Source organism: Telopea speciosissima, chromosome 1 (assembly GCF_018873765.1).
Source record: "Telopea speciosissima isolate NSW1024214 ecotype Mountain lineage chromosome 1, Tspe_v1, whole genome shotgun sequence".
Classification (NCBI taxonomy): domain Eukaryota; kingdom Viridiplantae; phylum Streptophyta; class Magnoliopsida; order Proteales; family Proteaceae; genus Telopea; species Telopea speciosissima.
Genome location: NC_057916.1, coordinates 24,228,772 through 24,244,116, shown reverse-complemented (window position 1 = coordinate 24,244,116; position 15,345 = coordinate 24,228,772). Strand labels below are relative to the sequence as shown.

The 15,345-nt window shown below is 38.2% G+C and overlaps 1 protein-coding gene across 1 annotated transcript; it reads right to left on the bottom strand.

The window, feature by feature from the left end:
* Window positions 1-6,568: 6,568 nt before the first annotated feature.
* On the bottom strand, window positions 6,569-13,579 carry LOC122648659 (60S ribosomal protein L10). The gene is made up of 4 exons (XM_043841877.1): window positions 13,451-13,579; window positions 7,635-8,136; window positions 6,889-6,970; window positions 6,569-6,680 (listed from the first exon to the last, which is right to left on the bottom strand). The coding sequence occupies exons 1-4, from the start codon at window positions 13,458-13,460 to the stop codon at window positions 6,612-6,614; spliced, it is 663 nt and encodes a 220-aa protein (XP_043697812.1). The 5' UTR covers window positions 13,461-13,579; the 3' UTR covers window positions 6,569-6,611.
* Between the last annotated feature and the right edge of the window lie 1,766 nt (window positions 13,580-15,345).

Here is a 15,345-nt window from a genome sequence, read left to right as displayed (position 1 = left end):
GCAATGGTTCAGTCAGCAAAATTAAGATAGGTGCTTAGGTATAAGTTCATGGTCCCAGAAAAATGATTCAGTTGATATTTGTTTTGAGGTTGCTATTTGTTTGAAAAAAATATTAATGGCAATTGACATGATAATAAGCTAACTTCTTACTTAATAATAAGGTATCTAACAACAAATAAGTAAATTCCTTAAGTCAAGCAAGCACACAATTAGTTGTGATGATACAGTTTTACTAGTTTCATAGCATTAATAACAACTTCATAATTTCTATAATCATTTCGCCGTCCTAAATTTCATAAGTAAATCCCCAGGTTTTAATAAGAAAACCTCAATAACTTGTGGAGTACAAGATGCGCTATAGTTCACAAAAGAAAACTAAAAGGAGGAAATCAAGATAACTATTAAATAGAAAGTAAGGAAACTTACCAATGGCCTTATTTAAAATATGATTAACATGCACGATATACCATCAAAGAGGAGGAAAAAACATATACATACATATATATAGGTCTGGAGTCATCTGCCGTAGAGAGGGCATTAATACTTCCCCCTATTGAATGAAGTTACTGAATTGCCCCCTACTCCCATCCAAGAGTCATTATGACCCAACTTTTTTAACCTGCCGACCAAAGTATCTCTTCCCCATATATATCCATCCAATCTGTCCACTTTTCTGGAGCATCAGGCTTGTTTCAAATAGTCAAAAAAAATACCTCTGGGTTCTCAAACCTTTAGAGAGAATAAAAACTGGTTAACGGGAACAGGCAGGACTCATTAAATTTTTATTTTATTTTTTTTAATTTTTAGATTGTTTACGAAAATGGTTGGTCTACCAGGTATAGTCATATAAAAAGACCCTTATTCCACAACATCTAGGACATACCTTGAATTTCATTCATTGAATTTTGAAAACAGAAACAAAACAACGTTCCTAAGTTCTATAATTGCTTCACAATTTGACATAATTGGAGTCCAAAAGTTATGAAACAGTGATCAGTTTCAGTAATGTGTTCCTGGTTTCATATAAACCAACCAATTGCTTATTAGTTGACTACATATGAACCACCAAAACAGCTTCCAGTTAAATCTTTTCGGAAGTGTAAGGGGTAATGTAGAATGAACTGTAGTCTTTGCAAGCTTACTGCCCAAACGAAGCCCTTAAGTACAGGACTCAAACGACATAGGGGAACATACCAATGAGAGGGAACATAATGAAATGATTTCGTATCCACGGGCAAAGAGGTCATTTCATGTAAAAAGAGAAGGGAGGTGCTAGAGTAGCCTCTACAGTCAGGACTTAGAGAACCTTTTTCCATCAATATATAAAATTATTTAAGAAGAAAAATGTTGAAGATATGCATATTGTATAAATATTAAACCAAAGAAAAAACATAATATATAACTCTCTTTTTTTTTTGGTATTACTATTACGAGTAATTTTAATAATTCTCAACACAATAGATATCTTACCAAAAAAAAATACAATAGTTATAGACGTACAAAAACAATTCCATTATTAAAATGGATGATGGGGGTGTTGACATGTTACATGGTATTCGCTTTTAAATCTTGGGAAAAGGTTGGACGCATCATTAGTGTATCGTAAACTAATGTCCACTATCCACAATATCTATTTCTCTTCAGAAAATTATTCTCCCCAATTCCTTAAAAGTGTGGCAGTGCGACAGTGCTAGGTGGAGATGTCGACACCTGGCAGTTGCTGCATCCAACGATCTGATCTCATTGATATGGACGTTAGATGCAGCAACTGCCAGGTATCGACATCTCCACCTAGCATTGCCGCACTGCCACACTTTAAGAATTGAAGAGGATAATAAACCTTCCTCTTTCCCCTTTGAAATAATCCCTATCCTTCTTGTATGATGTGCTCTGTCCCATGCCCCATTGATGCCGTCCATTGACTTACCGCAAAGGAGCAGTGTGCTTATAACTCTCCCATAAATCCTTCTATTTTCTTATTTGTACTGAATAACTAATTCTCTTCAAACTGTGTCAGAGACTTTCCTTTGCCTTCACTGTGGGGTGTGTGTGTGTGTAAAAGGTGATGGAAAAGGTTGTTATGGATTAACACTTCAAAAATAATAACAAGAAATAAATAATGTCAATAGAAAATTGAGAAGCGTCTATCAAACGAAAAAGTAATAAAATAGTTGAGATGAATAAAAATCCTTAAGATAAAAGCGTTGGAGAATGAATGAAAATTCCAATTAAGAGATTATGTTATTTGATTGATATGGTTACAGAAGATTTAGAGCAAGGGGAGGGGTTATCTTGATCAAGAAGGAAGCCGTGGATCTCATTACCTCCCTACAAGAGAGCAGGTTTCAGACAGGTTGATATAAAAATTTCTTTTTGAATAGTAGAATATGCTTGGTACTATCTCCTTTTTTTTTTTTTTTTTTTTTTTGGTACCTATCAAAAGTCAAAACAGGGCCAAATGAAGGATGATCTAAGTCAAGTTTGTGTAGACCGGCCACGGCCAAATCAAAGAAGCAGACAGACTCTCTTCACCGACCTCGCTCTCACAAGAGAGGGTGACTACTACGTCTTTGACCGTAGAAGATCAGAATCCATTTAATTCCTAAACTTTAGGGGATGGTTCTATTTCAAACTTCAAACCTATTGCCCTATGCAACCTGTTTTATAAATTTTCTACAAAGATTATGGCAAGCAAGATTTAAGAGAGTGGTGGATGGGCTAATTAGTAAAAATCAATCTGCCTTTATTGTGGGTGGAAGCTCTTATGAAAATATTCTAATATTCTCTTATGCAATGAGATTGTGCGCCGTTTTGATAGAAAGTCCCACCCTCCAATTGTTATGATGAAAGTGGACATCCACAAAACCTATGATTTCTTAAAGTGGAATTTTCTCAAAGATGCTACGGTTAAGATACATTGCCCCCCAGCTTTTGTTCATTGGGTGTCATACTGTATTTCATCTGTCTACATCTCTGTCTAGATTAATGCGCAGCCTTTCCCATGCTTTCGCAGAGAAGTTGTTTCCAAACTTGAACCTGTGACCAATCGATCACAATGGAGAGCAACACTATCATCGACAAACATAGACTCTCCTCCCCCAGTCATATAAGATGCCAAGATAAATGTGTTACATGCTCATCCCTCTCCCTTAAATTAAAAAACAAAGATTTCAGCATAATGTTGATATCTAACCTATAATTTTTATACATACAGACCAAAGAGAGAGATTTCAGCATCATATTGATATCTAACCTATCCTTTTTATACATACCACCATGACTGAACTAAACAGTCTCACCCTATTGTAGAAGCCCGCCTTAGCACAATGCTCTCACAAGACCCAGTTCAAACAAAAAAAAATTCAAAAAAGGGAAATTGCCGCAAAGGGTAACCCAGTCAATTCATAGTAACAGTTTTAACTACTGTTTAAGTACGACAAGTAAACAAAACCCAAGGAAATATCAAAGACAAACGATATTTCAGACTTCTAGGCTGCGTTTGGCAACGGTCTGAACACTGTTCTTTGCTGTTCTTCCGTTTTTTAAAAACAAAAAAACATGAAAATCTGTTTGGGTTACCGGTTCGTTTTTATGTTCTTTTAGAACGAACCTGAGGGAATCTTTACCAAAAGATCGTTCTTTACAGACCGTCTCAGAGATGGTCTGTAAAGAACGAGAACGACTAGCCGAAGGCAAAAATCGACCAAAACCCGTGAAAACCCGTATAGGTCTTGGTTTGGAGATACAACCTTGCGATCAAATGTTGGGAAGAGAAGGGGAAGAGAAGGAGAAGAGAAGGAGCAGAGGAGGAGACCTCTACCTGCAATCCGGCCTTCAAGGTAAGAACAACAAACCACGATCTCATCTCTCTCTCGCTCTCTCTCCCTCTCTCTCCCTCTCACTCTCTCTGTCTCGTTCTCTCTCTCTCTCTACCCTGCTGTAGACCCTCTGGTGTTAGGTCGAAGAAGTCGGATCAAAAGGAATGGATTTCAGAAGAAATTGAGCAATTTTAGGGCTTTTGGATAATGTAACATTCTCTCAGTGTAATGTATTGATTTAGTAATTCTTCATGTTTAAGATTTTAGGGTTCTTTGTTGAATAGATAATCCGTGCCTCCATATGTAATCCGTGCTTCAAATTTTTTAGGGTTCTTTCTCTATTTCACTATTTAACAAAACCCTTGAGGTGTTTTGTGTCCTAGATGGGTTGTGATTCTTTGTAGGTGGATGTGTAATGGAGAAAGATAACTCAATTGGGTTTTGGCTATGTTGAAAAATTAAAAGTCATACGGAATATCCATCTCACAGGAATATCCCAGTTTCCTGCTGAATAGGATGGGTGAAATTCATTTTGCAGGAATATCTCCTAACACTACTAAATAGGACGGGTGAAAATCTGCTATGGGAAGCAGCAGCAAATGGACCAGATAAGCTAAAGTTCTTAGCACTCCAAATTGGGGGTAAATTGTAAAACACACTAAATGCAAGTTTTGTTGGTATGTCTTGGAAAGTGTCCTGTAAAACCAGTAATTTTTAGCAAGTCTTATCAGTCTTCGTTTATTCTATATTTTGTTGATCTCGGATAGTATCATTCTATTGAACAGTACCACCAAGCCTGCTACACACTTGACAAAATGTTTCTCTCTTTTTTGGATTTGATTTCGTAAATGAAAAGATTGTTTACGGAGAAAAAAACAAATATGGATTCGCATTTATATACATGAAAATTATATAGGAACTTTCCTCTTTTTTAAACAAAATAGTAAAGTGATTCAAGTCCACATTATAAGCTTGGTAATCATTGGATGTTCATGTCTCCCATTCTCCCCACTATTTTGCTTAAGTTTTGAGGGCTTCTGGTACTTGTGTAAATAGGGTTTTGTGGTTGCAAAGCCCCCCTAGCACAAGCCAGTAGGCAATTAATCATTTCCTTCTGTGTCTTATTCAATTGATGATTCCGAATGGTAAAAAGTTTCTGGATCGATGATGCTCTTCAATCTGTGGATCTAAATAGTAAAATGCTTGCTGAGTGGTGATCTAGAATTTGCAAACCTACATATGAAATTTCAGTGCTAGATTAGGAAGTCACAGGACTTTCTAAATGACACCTCTATGGGTTTTGAATATGAAATTTTAGTGCTAGATTAGGAAGGAAAATGCAAACTTGCATAGCCATACGGAAGAGAACATTGGATCTCCCTCCCAACCAAAATTTCAGCTCCCTTAAGACCTGTCATTGACACAAACAGGCTATGCCCTGTTTTTTTAAGACAGTCTTTTTTTTCCATTTCTAGAGGATCGGCCTGTAGTGGTACAGAAGCAATCCCCAATACCCATTTATTGGCTGCCAAATGGGGCTTCATAAGGCTGCGATGTGGGCTGTTGAGTCCCTTCCAAGTTATGTTTCACATTGTTGTTGCAATAATAGCACGAAGAGGAGGGAAATGACGAGGAAGAAATCCATTAGACTGTGATGTTGTGAAAGGTGTACTCACTCTATGTGGAGTGTCTGAACTCTGAAGTCCCAGGTAAACTTTCAAAGGGAAGATGGGAATCTGGAGTTTCATCTCTTTTCCTTCTCCCTTTCTAGTTATGCTGGTCTTTTTATTTTCTCCCTTTCTAGTCTCTCTACCCTAACTATATATGATAACAGATCAATCAAGGGTCTTTCCCTTTGAACAATTGCTGCCTTCAAACCTGCACAGCTTTGGGGAAGATATGGAAGATGAGATCTCTTTTCCTTCTTGTGAATGGATGTATTCATAACTTCCCTCCTGAATTTTCATTTTCCTTTTTTTTTTCAAGTTAGATGCATTTATGTTGACTCTATTTATTTCCCATTTTGATGAGATCATAACTCACCTGCTGAATTCCTATTTGGAAATTTTGCTTGTTATCTTTCTCATGCAAAGATTCATTTCATTGTGACTCTCTTGCTGTATTTCTGTTTTAGACATTTGCTCATTTCATTTCTCTTGTGAAGATTCATGCTATTGTGACTTTTTTTTGTTGTATTTCTGTTTTGGATCTTTACTTAATGGGTCTTTAGCTCAAATTAGTAGAGCACTTGGAATATGAGCATGTTCCAAGGGGATGGTGGTTCGAATCCACCAAGACCCTTTTTATTCAACTGTTCATAGTATAGTCAGTTATGGCACTAATCCACACAAGAACCCAATATTAATGGTATTTTTGAAATTTGACATATTTTTATAAGTGTTTTGGTTATGTTAATGAAATATTTTAATTTTATGCTAAGGTTGGTAAGAGAGAAAAGGTTTTTACAAGTATTTTTTGGTATAATTTAGAAGGAAATGACATTACTGTAATTAACATCAAATTTGGAAGAACAGGTTTTACCAAACACCATTTTCGTTCTGAACAGCATTCTTGAGAACGTTACCAAACGATCATTTTCGGTCTCAAAACACCGTTCTACACCAAGAACGCAAAAAAACGTTTCTATTCAAGAATGGGCGTTCTTTGTTCAGACCGTTACCAAACGCAGCCCTAGAAAATCCAGGAGAACAAATGCAATAGCTACCTACTACTCAAAAGAACAAAAATTGAACTTAGATGTCCCCGCAAAACTTGAATCAGAGGCAATATACTTCAAGCAGTCAATGACAAGAATGCTCTCCCAGGTTGGCGTCTCGCCAAAGGTCCATGACAACCAAGAAGCTGCATAGAAACATTACAAAGACAATTATTTTAAGTATCCTTCGATTACAGATGAAATGAAGCAAATCAATAAATATAACATTCACTGTGCAATAATTCTCAATTGCCAATCCAATATTCCACCGTTAAAAATGGAGATAAATCAGCCACAGCCATCAGATTCAACATTACAAAAAGAAATAATGGGTCTCATAAGCAGAAAACAGACCTTGGCATTGACACCGTCTGGCATAATTCTGTTCTCTGATTTCCACTTCAGATAATCAGTACGACTGTACTTGGTAAATCCCCTGAAAATGAAGCAGGGAGAGTAAGTGAACACATGAGAATGCTATATTTGAATTTCTGGTGAAATTTTAAATTGAAAAAGATAAACTCATCAAGAGTCTTTCTAAAAAACCAACATAATCATTGTGAGAACAATAAATGTAAATTCAGGATTAATCTGGAGTTGAATCTGTCCGGGGTTTTTTTTTTTTGGGGAGGGGGGGGGGGGGGGTTTCATACACTGAGCATCATCAGTGAAAACTAAACAGATTTTAAGGAAAGCATATCTTTGGGGGTTTCACAAGTACTTAAAATTGGAATGGCATTACAAATTATCTGTTTAAATAGCCCTAACATGAGAATTTTTTTGTTTTCTCTCTCCTGTCCTTACCATGTAGGCACCATGTGAATGATGCATTTCTTCGCATCACTATTGGTATGGTGTGGGTATTTCCCGCAAAACAAACACACCCCCACCACCACCAAAAAAAAACCCTGGCAAGGTGGAAACCTCTCCCTTATCTAATAAAGAGCAAGTGATCCAAATTCAAGAACGTACAACTTGATGGGGCTCCTCAATAAGATCCCCTACCACAAAACTGAACAAATTAATGACCATGGTAGCCCGCCTATTAGAAAGGCCAGAACAGGAGCAAGAAAAGAGGTAGAAACACAAAATATACATACCATTTCCTGCTGACAATGATCTTTTGGCGACCAGGGAACTTGAACTTGGCACGACGGAGGGCCTCCTGTGCATGAGTGCTGTTGTTATCCTTACAGCGGACAGATAGGAGGACCTGACCAATGCTCACTCTTGCACAAGTCCCTTGTGGTTTACCAAAAGCACCCCTCATTCCAGTCTGGAGCCTATCAGCTCCAGCACATGAAAGCATCTTGTTAATCCGCAGAACATGGAAAGGATGGACCCTGACTCTCAAATGGAACGCATCTTTCCCAGCAAACTTTGTCATGTACTTATTACATGCAATACGAGCAGCCTCGAGAGCCTCACTTGATACATTCTCCTTCTCCCAACTCACTAAGTGGACACAGAATGGGAACTCATCCACTCCTTTCTTCTTCATACCAACATCATAAATCCTAATCTTTGGGTCGGGGACACCACGGCAATACCGCGATTTCGGATATGGCTTGTTCTTGATCTGCCGGTAGCACCTTGCAGGTCCTGCATTTACAAAAATAAGTATGTCAGCCACAAATCATGTTCATGAAGAAGCAAAAAAAGTAAATTAAGCTCTCACAATTTGACAAAGTTACTACTCTAAGAGCGCGTTTGGTAACATGCTGTTCTGAACAGTTCTTTTGTTCAAAAAGAACAAAAAAACATGAAAAAGTGTTTGGCTTTGCGGTTCGTTTTTTCGTTCTTTTAGAACGAACCGGAGGTCTTGAGCACCAAAAGAACAAAGAACGACGCGAGCGACGGACAAATCACAAAACTCATGATTTTTTTGAGAGAAATCACGACACCCATCTCTCTCGCTCTGCTAGCACCAGGAGACGACGAAGGACGGACTCGCTCTGCAACCCTAGCTGAGATCTCTCACTCTATCTCGCTCTCTCTCCCCCTCTATCTCTTGCATGCTCTGGTAACATTGTTTTCCTCTCTCTGTTGCTCTCTCTCCCTCTCGATCTCTCGCACTCTCTCTCGCTCTTTCCCTTTCTCTGTCTCTCTCTCTCTCCTTGTCATACTCTCTGTGTCGTTTTTTTGGTTCTTTTCCTCTCTCTGTCTCTCTCTCTCCCTCTCATACTCTCCCTCTCACCGTCTTTGTGTGGAGATTATGGAAGATTGATCTAATTTGTTTCCGATTTTGTCTCAGGAAGTGGATCAGCACCCTACAACCGAAAACAGACACAAAAAAGCACCCCTTTGTTTCCCATTTTGTCTCAGGTAATATTATATCTCAGATCTAGTGTAGTCTAGTTTAGTCTGTGATTTTTACTGTAATATAGAATATCGGTTCTGATTGTCTTTCCTTCGATCTTGAACCCTGTTTATTCTTTCTCAAATCTTTGTTTACATTTTGATTGAGATGTAAAATCAGATTGCGGGATTTATTCAGAAAGAGTTGTTCCGATTAATGTATCGTGCATCTCTAGTGACGCAGTGATGCATACACAATAGACTTTTTTTTTCTTTTAAATTTTTTTTGTTGCTGTAACGTCTCTGGCAAAGTTGTTGGTTCGTGTGAGGTATGTTTCGTTTTTTGGGTTTTGGTTTTTTTCTCAGATTGTACCAGAGGATCTGGTTTATTACTAGTGTTGAAATTGTGATTTTGCTTTGAATACTTTATTCCTGTAATTTGGTAAGTTATAGAAAGCCTTTGTTCCAACAAGTGATCGATCTAATCTCAAAAATTAGTTGTGTGAACCCTCTTGAGGGATAATGTTTCTCTTTACAGTATCACTAGCAACCATAAGAGATGCTCACAAGGAAATGAACATGAAGAAATCCCTTGTCATAAAAGGCAATTTGCCCTATAGCTTGGCAATCTATGTGCATTCCCAAGCCAATGAAAGGTTTAGGTCTTGGAAGTTTGAACGACCATAACCTGGTTTGTTGGAAGGATCTAAGTAGAGCAATAAAGGTGTTAAAAGAAAATGGGATTGCCCATGGCTGCTAGAATATGAGTCTAGTCCTACTCAGCCTATGACTAGACTTTCATTTCTTGAAGAATTAAATGACATTTGATCTCAATTTAATGCCCCATGGCTGCTAGAATGGCTTTTTCATTGGACATCAGAAAACGAAAGAGTTCAAGCAGCTGAGTATCTTCGGTCTAAAGGGTCTGCTTTCTGATGTCAATTGCTTGGTTTCTCAAGGAGAGCCTCTGTGATTAAAGTCTAGCTGCTCTCTTTGTGTTGTAATGTGTAATTCTCGAAATCAAATTTAAGAACTTTTACTTTTCAACAAGCTGATCACTGTCTTTCCACATTTCTTCAACTTGAAACAGACGGAGCCTTTAATATCTTTTCATGTGCACAATTTTCTTTTATTGTCATTGTGTGCTTTATGTGGCTTAGGAGAAAAAAGAAAGAAGTATAATTAGATTAGGAGTCTATTATTTCTTAAATCTGTAGTTTTGTTTATTTATTAAAGACATCTAGCACTCATGGGAGTTTCTAACTGTAATTTGAGTTATATTAGGATTCTAGTTAGGCCAAAAGGGCCAAATATCTGTGGTTAATACCTATATGGAGCCTTGAAAACAGCATGTTTGTATGGAATTGTTTGGGTCTTTAAGTTATGGTTGAGGAGTGGTTCTCTTTCAAGTGGACTAACCCTAGCCTTGCTCATTGTGATCAAGCCTCCTATTTCTCTCTATTTTTTTTAATCAACATTCTTCAATTCTGTTGGGCCCAAATGACCCACAGGTTTTTTGAAATCTGCCTACACCAGAATACTGTAGACAAATCAAGATGTTTCCAGAATCAGTTTCCCCTATTGTTTCCAGCATTATTCCACAACTAGGAAATTGTGATTTCATGCTGACCATTATATATGTTCTTTCTTTCTTCCCCCCCCCCCCCCCCCTTCCCCTCCCCCTTTTTTTTTGTTTACTTTCAGTATCATCTCTAGCTTAATAAAATTTGTTTGAGTCTGGAGTATCTATGAAGAATGTTTCAAAAATCATATTTCTGTAGATAGACAGTAGAAGTAGAATTTTTAAAACTGATTCTACTGGATGGAACATTTGAACCAGAAGCTAGCCTCCAGAAGATGAGGTTAGCACAGGGTAGCTGTGAAAAAACGGATTGAACAATACAGGGTAGCAAACTTGTGTTAAGTATCTAACTAATGTGATTGAAATTCCATTTTTAGCAGTTAATCCTTAGTTCTTTCTAGAATCCAAAAGAATGGAGAATATAATTTGGTTTAATCTGCTGTGTTAATTCATTGACAACTTGATGGGTCTTTAGCTCAAATTGGTAGAGCACTTGGAACATGACCATGTTCCAAGAGGAAGGTGGTTCGAGTCCACCAAGGCCCTTTTTATTCAACTGTTCATAGCATAATTAGTTATGCCACTAATCCACACAAGAACCCAATTTTAATGGCATCTTTGAAATTTGACATCTTTTTATACTTACTTTGGTTATATTAATGATATATTTTAATTTTATGCTAAGGTTGGTAAGAGAAAAGGATTTTACAAGTCTTGTTTGGGTATAATTGACAAAGAAATGGCATTATTGTAATTAATATCAAATAGGGAAGAACAGATTTTACCAAACACCATTTTCGTTCTGAACAGCGTTCTTGAGAACGTTACCAAACGGTCATTTTCGGTCTCAGAACACCATTCTAGACCAAGAATGCAAAAGAACGTTTCTAGTCAAGAACGGGCGTTCTTTGTTCAGACCGTTACCAAACGCAGCCTAAGAAAACACTACTTGGAACAGGCATGGCTGATAATGAATTAAGAGAGAGCACAGAATCCTACATTAATTTTATGAAAATATAAACAGAACAGAACAACAAACAATGTGGCAAAATGTCTGCCTAACTTCTCAGAATACAGGATAATTACCAACACTAAGGGAATTACATTAGAATCTTGATTGTCTAACTTTCATTATTGTCTCACTTCAGTCATTAATCAGACAATTATATGAACATAATGAAATTTAAGATCAAACAGTATTGAATTTATGACTTACAACTATAAATGGGTATAGATATATTTTGGACAGTGTTTTATGAGAAAAAGAAAAGCAAAACAACATAAAAAGGCAAAAACTTTTTTAAAAGAAAAAAAAAACCAAAAAATTCCTAAATTATATAACTCAAAACATGTAGTCCATGGGAATTGTGCATCTACAGTACAGCAGTACCACTTTTGATTTAACCATAAGTTCAAACAACAGGCCCACAGAACTGAAAAATAATGGACCTACAACACTATACTAGATAAGATGTGTGAGTCCATGTGCAAATGGGATCATGACCTAATAATAGATGTTCATGTTATGATGGTCACAACTCCGCAAAATGCATGCCTCAATTTAGACTTTAGTCAATCTCCAAATATGGATAACAAATGAATAAAGGGACTTGTTGTTGACATGCCAAACTTTATAATTACCAAGATATTACCTGAACTATCAATGAATTCTTTTTTTTTTTCTTCAAGCAGGTTCCGCTCTCACCCAAGATCATTCAATAATCATCTGTTCCAATCTAGCTTATATTCCACCAAAAATTAAAAGAGCACTCTCGCCAAATATTGCATTCTATTCACAGATTAGAATCACTACTTGAGTTCCCCAACCCCCAAATACACCAGGCCCATATTGATGTTGAAGTATTGCCTAATAGACTAACCTTCTGCATCTTTCTCTGCCCATACGAGGAATAAGTTCAGGCATTGACCCAAGAACATACTGGATTCTCATGTCAACTTGCGATAAGGCAGCTAACAGATGGAGAAACATACCCCATGTTACATTAGCAAAACAATAATCTATCCAGGAACTCAAATTTTCAGAATAATAGTTTAAATTTCAATTCAATATACTTCAAAATGATGTGTCCATGTAACATAGGTAATAACCGATAAAGGGTGCTAGTTCTGAATCTGGAACCTCATCATCACCATCATCCACTATCCGCATATTACATTGCAGAACAATATCATTAACTCATCCACCCCAACATTAACACTCAAACTTTTAAAAAATGGTGAATTCCACGTTGATAATTTTTTAGTCGACCACTAAACCAAAGGAGAACCCCATCAAGTCAAGCAAACATAAGGACCCATAGTGATCCATAGAAACTCTATAGAATTGTAATAAAATCTCAACTTATTACAGCCTGCTTCAGCAAGATTTAACATGAGATCTGTCATCCCCATTCCCTTATAAATTCTATACTCATTCAAATTCATCTATCTAGGCAAAAACCCTCGCGCTATTCCAAAACTATACAAATTATTTGAATTACGATCTTATTGAATGGCAAACTCCAACCTCTACCGACAAAATATTGTGTGTGTGCATGGAATGGAGAGAGGCAAGGTTGGTGTAAAAAACCCGGTATTCGGCCAAACCAAACAAGACTTCTGAAAGAGGGGTGGGGAATGATCTCTACCTCTACAAGAAAATCTAGGGACATGCTAAAACAAATGAACACAAACTCCTCATCAGACTTCATCTATAGAAGAACAAAGATCGATAAATGCAAAGAGCAGAGATTAGTTAGCAAACAAATAACAGCTCTAAACAAACCTACGCATCCAAATGTCCCTAGACACACAGATCTCTCCGATTAAGCAACGACTTTTTAAATCACCAGAAGAACGAATCAGCTCATTGATCAAACTATAGGCAAAAAAGAACGAATCTCTACACTAATCATAAAATTCGAACTGTATAAATGCACAAACGCGTCGAATACTTTCGCGGAAACCGAAATGGGAGCGAAAGCCAACGAGGAAAAGTGTAGAGAAGCATAGAAGCTAAAGAAAAAAGTTCCTTACTTCTCCCCATGCCGGCCTCTTCGGGAGCTCCTAGGGTTTTGTGAACGGAAATGAATGGAGAGCACAAGAGGGAACCCTTGCTTGGGTGAAATACGTTGTTTATATAGGAGGAGCCGATGACGACGGTCTAAATAATCGCATAAACAAACAAACAACATCTTTATCCTCTCAAACAAACTAGGAGGAGCCGATGCCGACGGTCTAAATAATCGCATAAACAAACAAGGGAGAATGTTCGCAGCGCAGCCTACGCCCAGGTACATGGGCAGCTTGTGCAGGGGCAGGGTGGTCATTGCGCCCACCCCTATGTATCTGGGCACAAGCTGTGCTGCGGCACAGAGAACAGCGTCCCAAAAAACAAACAACCTCAAGGCCTCAGGTTCCTGCCCAGTACAGTTGATACGGTTCCTCTCATAGGGGCAGAAATGACCACCTTATCCCTTGCCCGAACACACTGCCCAGGTGGGGTCCATCCCTTCTTATTAGAGGCACTAGGGAATTATACCGGGCAAGGAACCTGAGAGGATAACTTTCTGATGATGACCCCCCTAAAATTATCCTCTCAGGTTCTTTGCCTGGTACAGTTCTAGTGTCTCTAATAAAAGGGGGTGGATCCCACTCGGGCAGTGTGTTCAGGCAGGGGTAAGGTCATCATTTTCGCCCCCTATAAGACGAACCGAACGAATTGTACCGGGTAGGAAACCTAAGAGGATAAAGATCCGTCCAGAGGCCCCAGAGAGTTCTACACTTGCACTGAAACGCGTGGGCATGTGCCATGGACTCATGGGACGGGATGTGAAATCCCAACATCTCGCCCAATGGGCGGTGGTCTTAAAGAGTCCGGTCCGGTTTAGAATCAGTATAGACCGATTCTATCAGGCCGTTTAGACCATTTTACCTCTCATATTACGGATACCTTTATTTTTTGGACCATCTTACCCTCCTTTGTACCAATACAGCTAGGGGTGTAAGTGTGGCCCTATAGGCCCGAGCCCGCCCTAGGCCTGAATAGGGCCAGGGCTGGATTTTTCAACCCTAAGGGCAAGTTAGGGTTTAAGATTTTAGGCCATGGGTCAGGGTCGAGCTGGGCCAAGGTTGAGGCGTCACGCTAAGCCCAACCCAGCCCTACCTGGCCTTATTGGTTTATGCTTTATAATTTATACTTTTTGTTTAGTATTTAATTAACTATTGGTTTACCAAAAAAAATGATAATTATTTATTGAATGGAAATATTTACAATTTTAAGTTTGGGATAAGTTTTTTAATCCAAAGAAAAGTCTAATAGTCAATTGAGTATAAAACAAATCAATACCCAATCACATGAAGTAGGGCAAATCTGGGCCAGCTCGGCCCGATTAGGGTCAATTAGGGCCGGGTTGAGCCCAACAGGGTTGGGCCTGTGCTGAGATATCTCAGCCCGACCTAGGGCCGGGTTGGGCTTGGGTGAGTTAAGAGGACTCAGGGTTGGGTTAGGGTTTTAGAAAACCCAGCCCAACCTGGCCCTATTTCACCCCTAAATACAGCTACTATGGTACTGATATCGGTATTATCGATATTGATATGGTCAAATCTAACACCAATGCCTTGAACCGATGGCTGGTGGGGTTTACGAATCAGGTCCGATTTCGAATTAGGGTCAAGCTCTCAGGCATCAATATCAATACAATCAATATAGACCGGTTGTATAGACTAGTTTAGACCATTTTACCTCTCAAATTACTAATGCCTTTATTTTTTGGACCATCTTACCCTCCTCTGTACTAAAATACCAATACAACCACTTTATCGATATCGGTATCACTGATATGCATAAACTTATATGGTCAAATCTAATTGTCAATACCTTGAACCGTGTTAGGGTCCAAGCATTGAGAATCGAAATTGATTGGTTGACT

Coding starts and splice junctions, on each gene's coding strand:
- LOC122648659 (XM_043841877.1), bottom strand. Junction 6,971..7,634: donor ATCATTGTCAGCAGGAAATG/GTATGTATATTT, acceptor CTTCATTTTCAG/GGGATTTACCAAGTACAGTC. Junction 6,681..6,888: donor CAGACGGTGTCAATGCCAAG/GTCTGTTTTCTG, acceptor GTTTCTATGCAG/CTTCTTGGTTGTCATGGACC.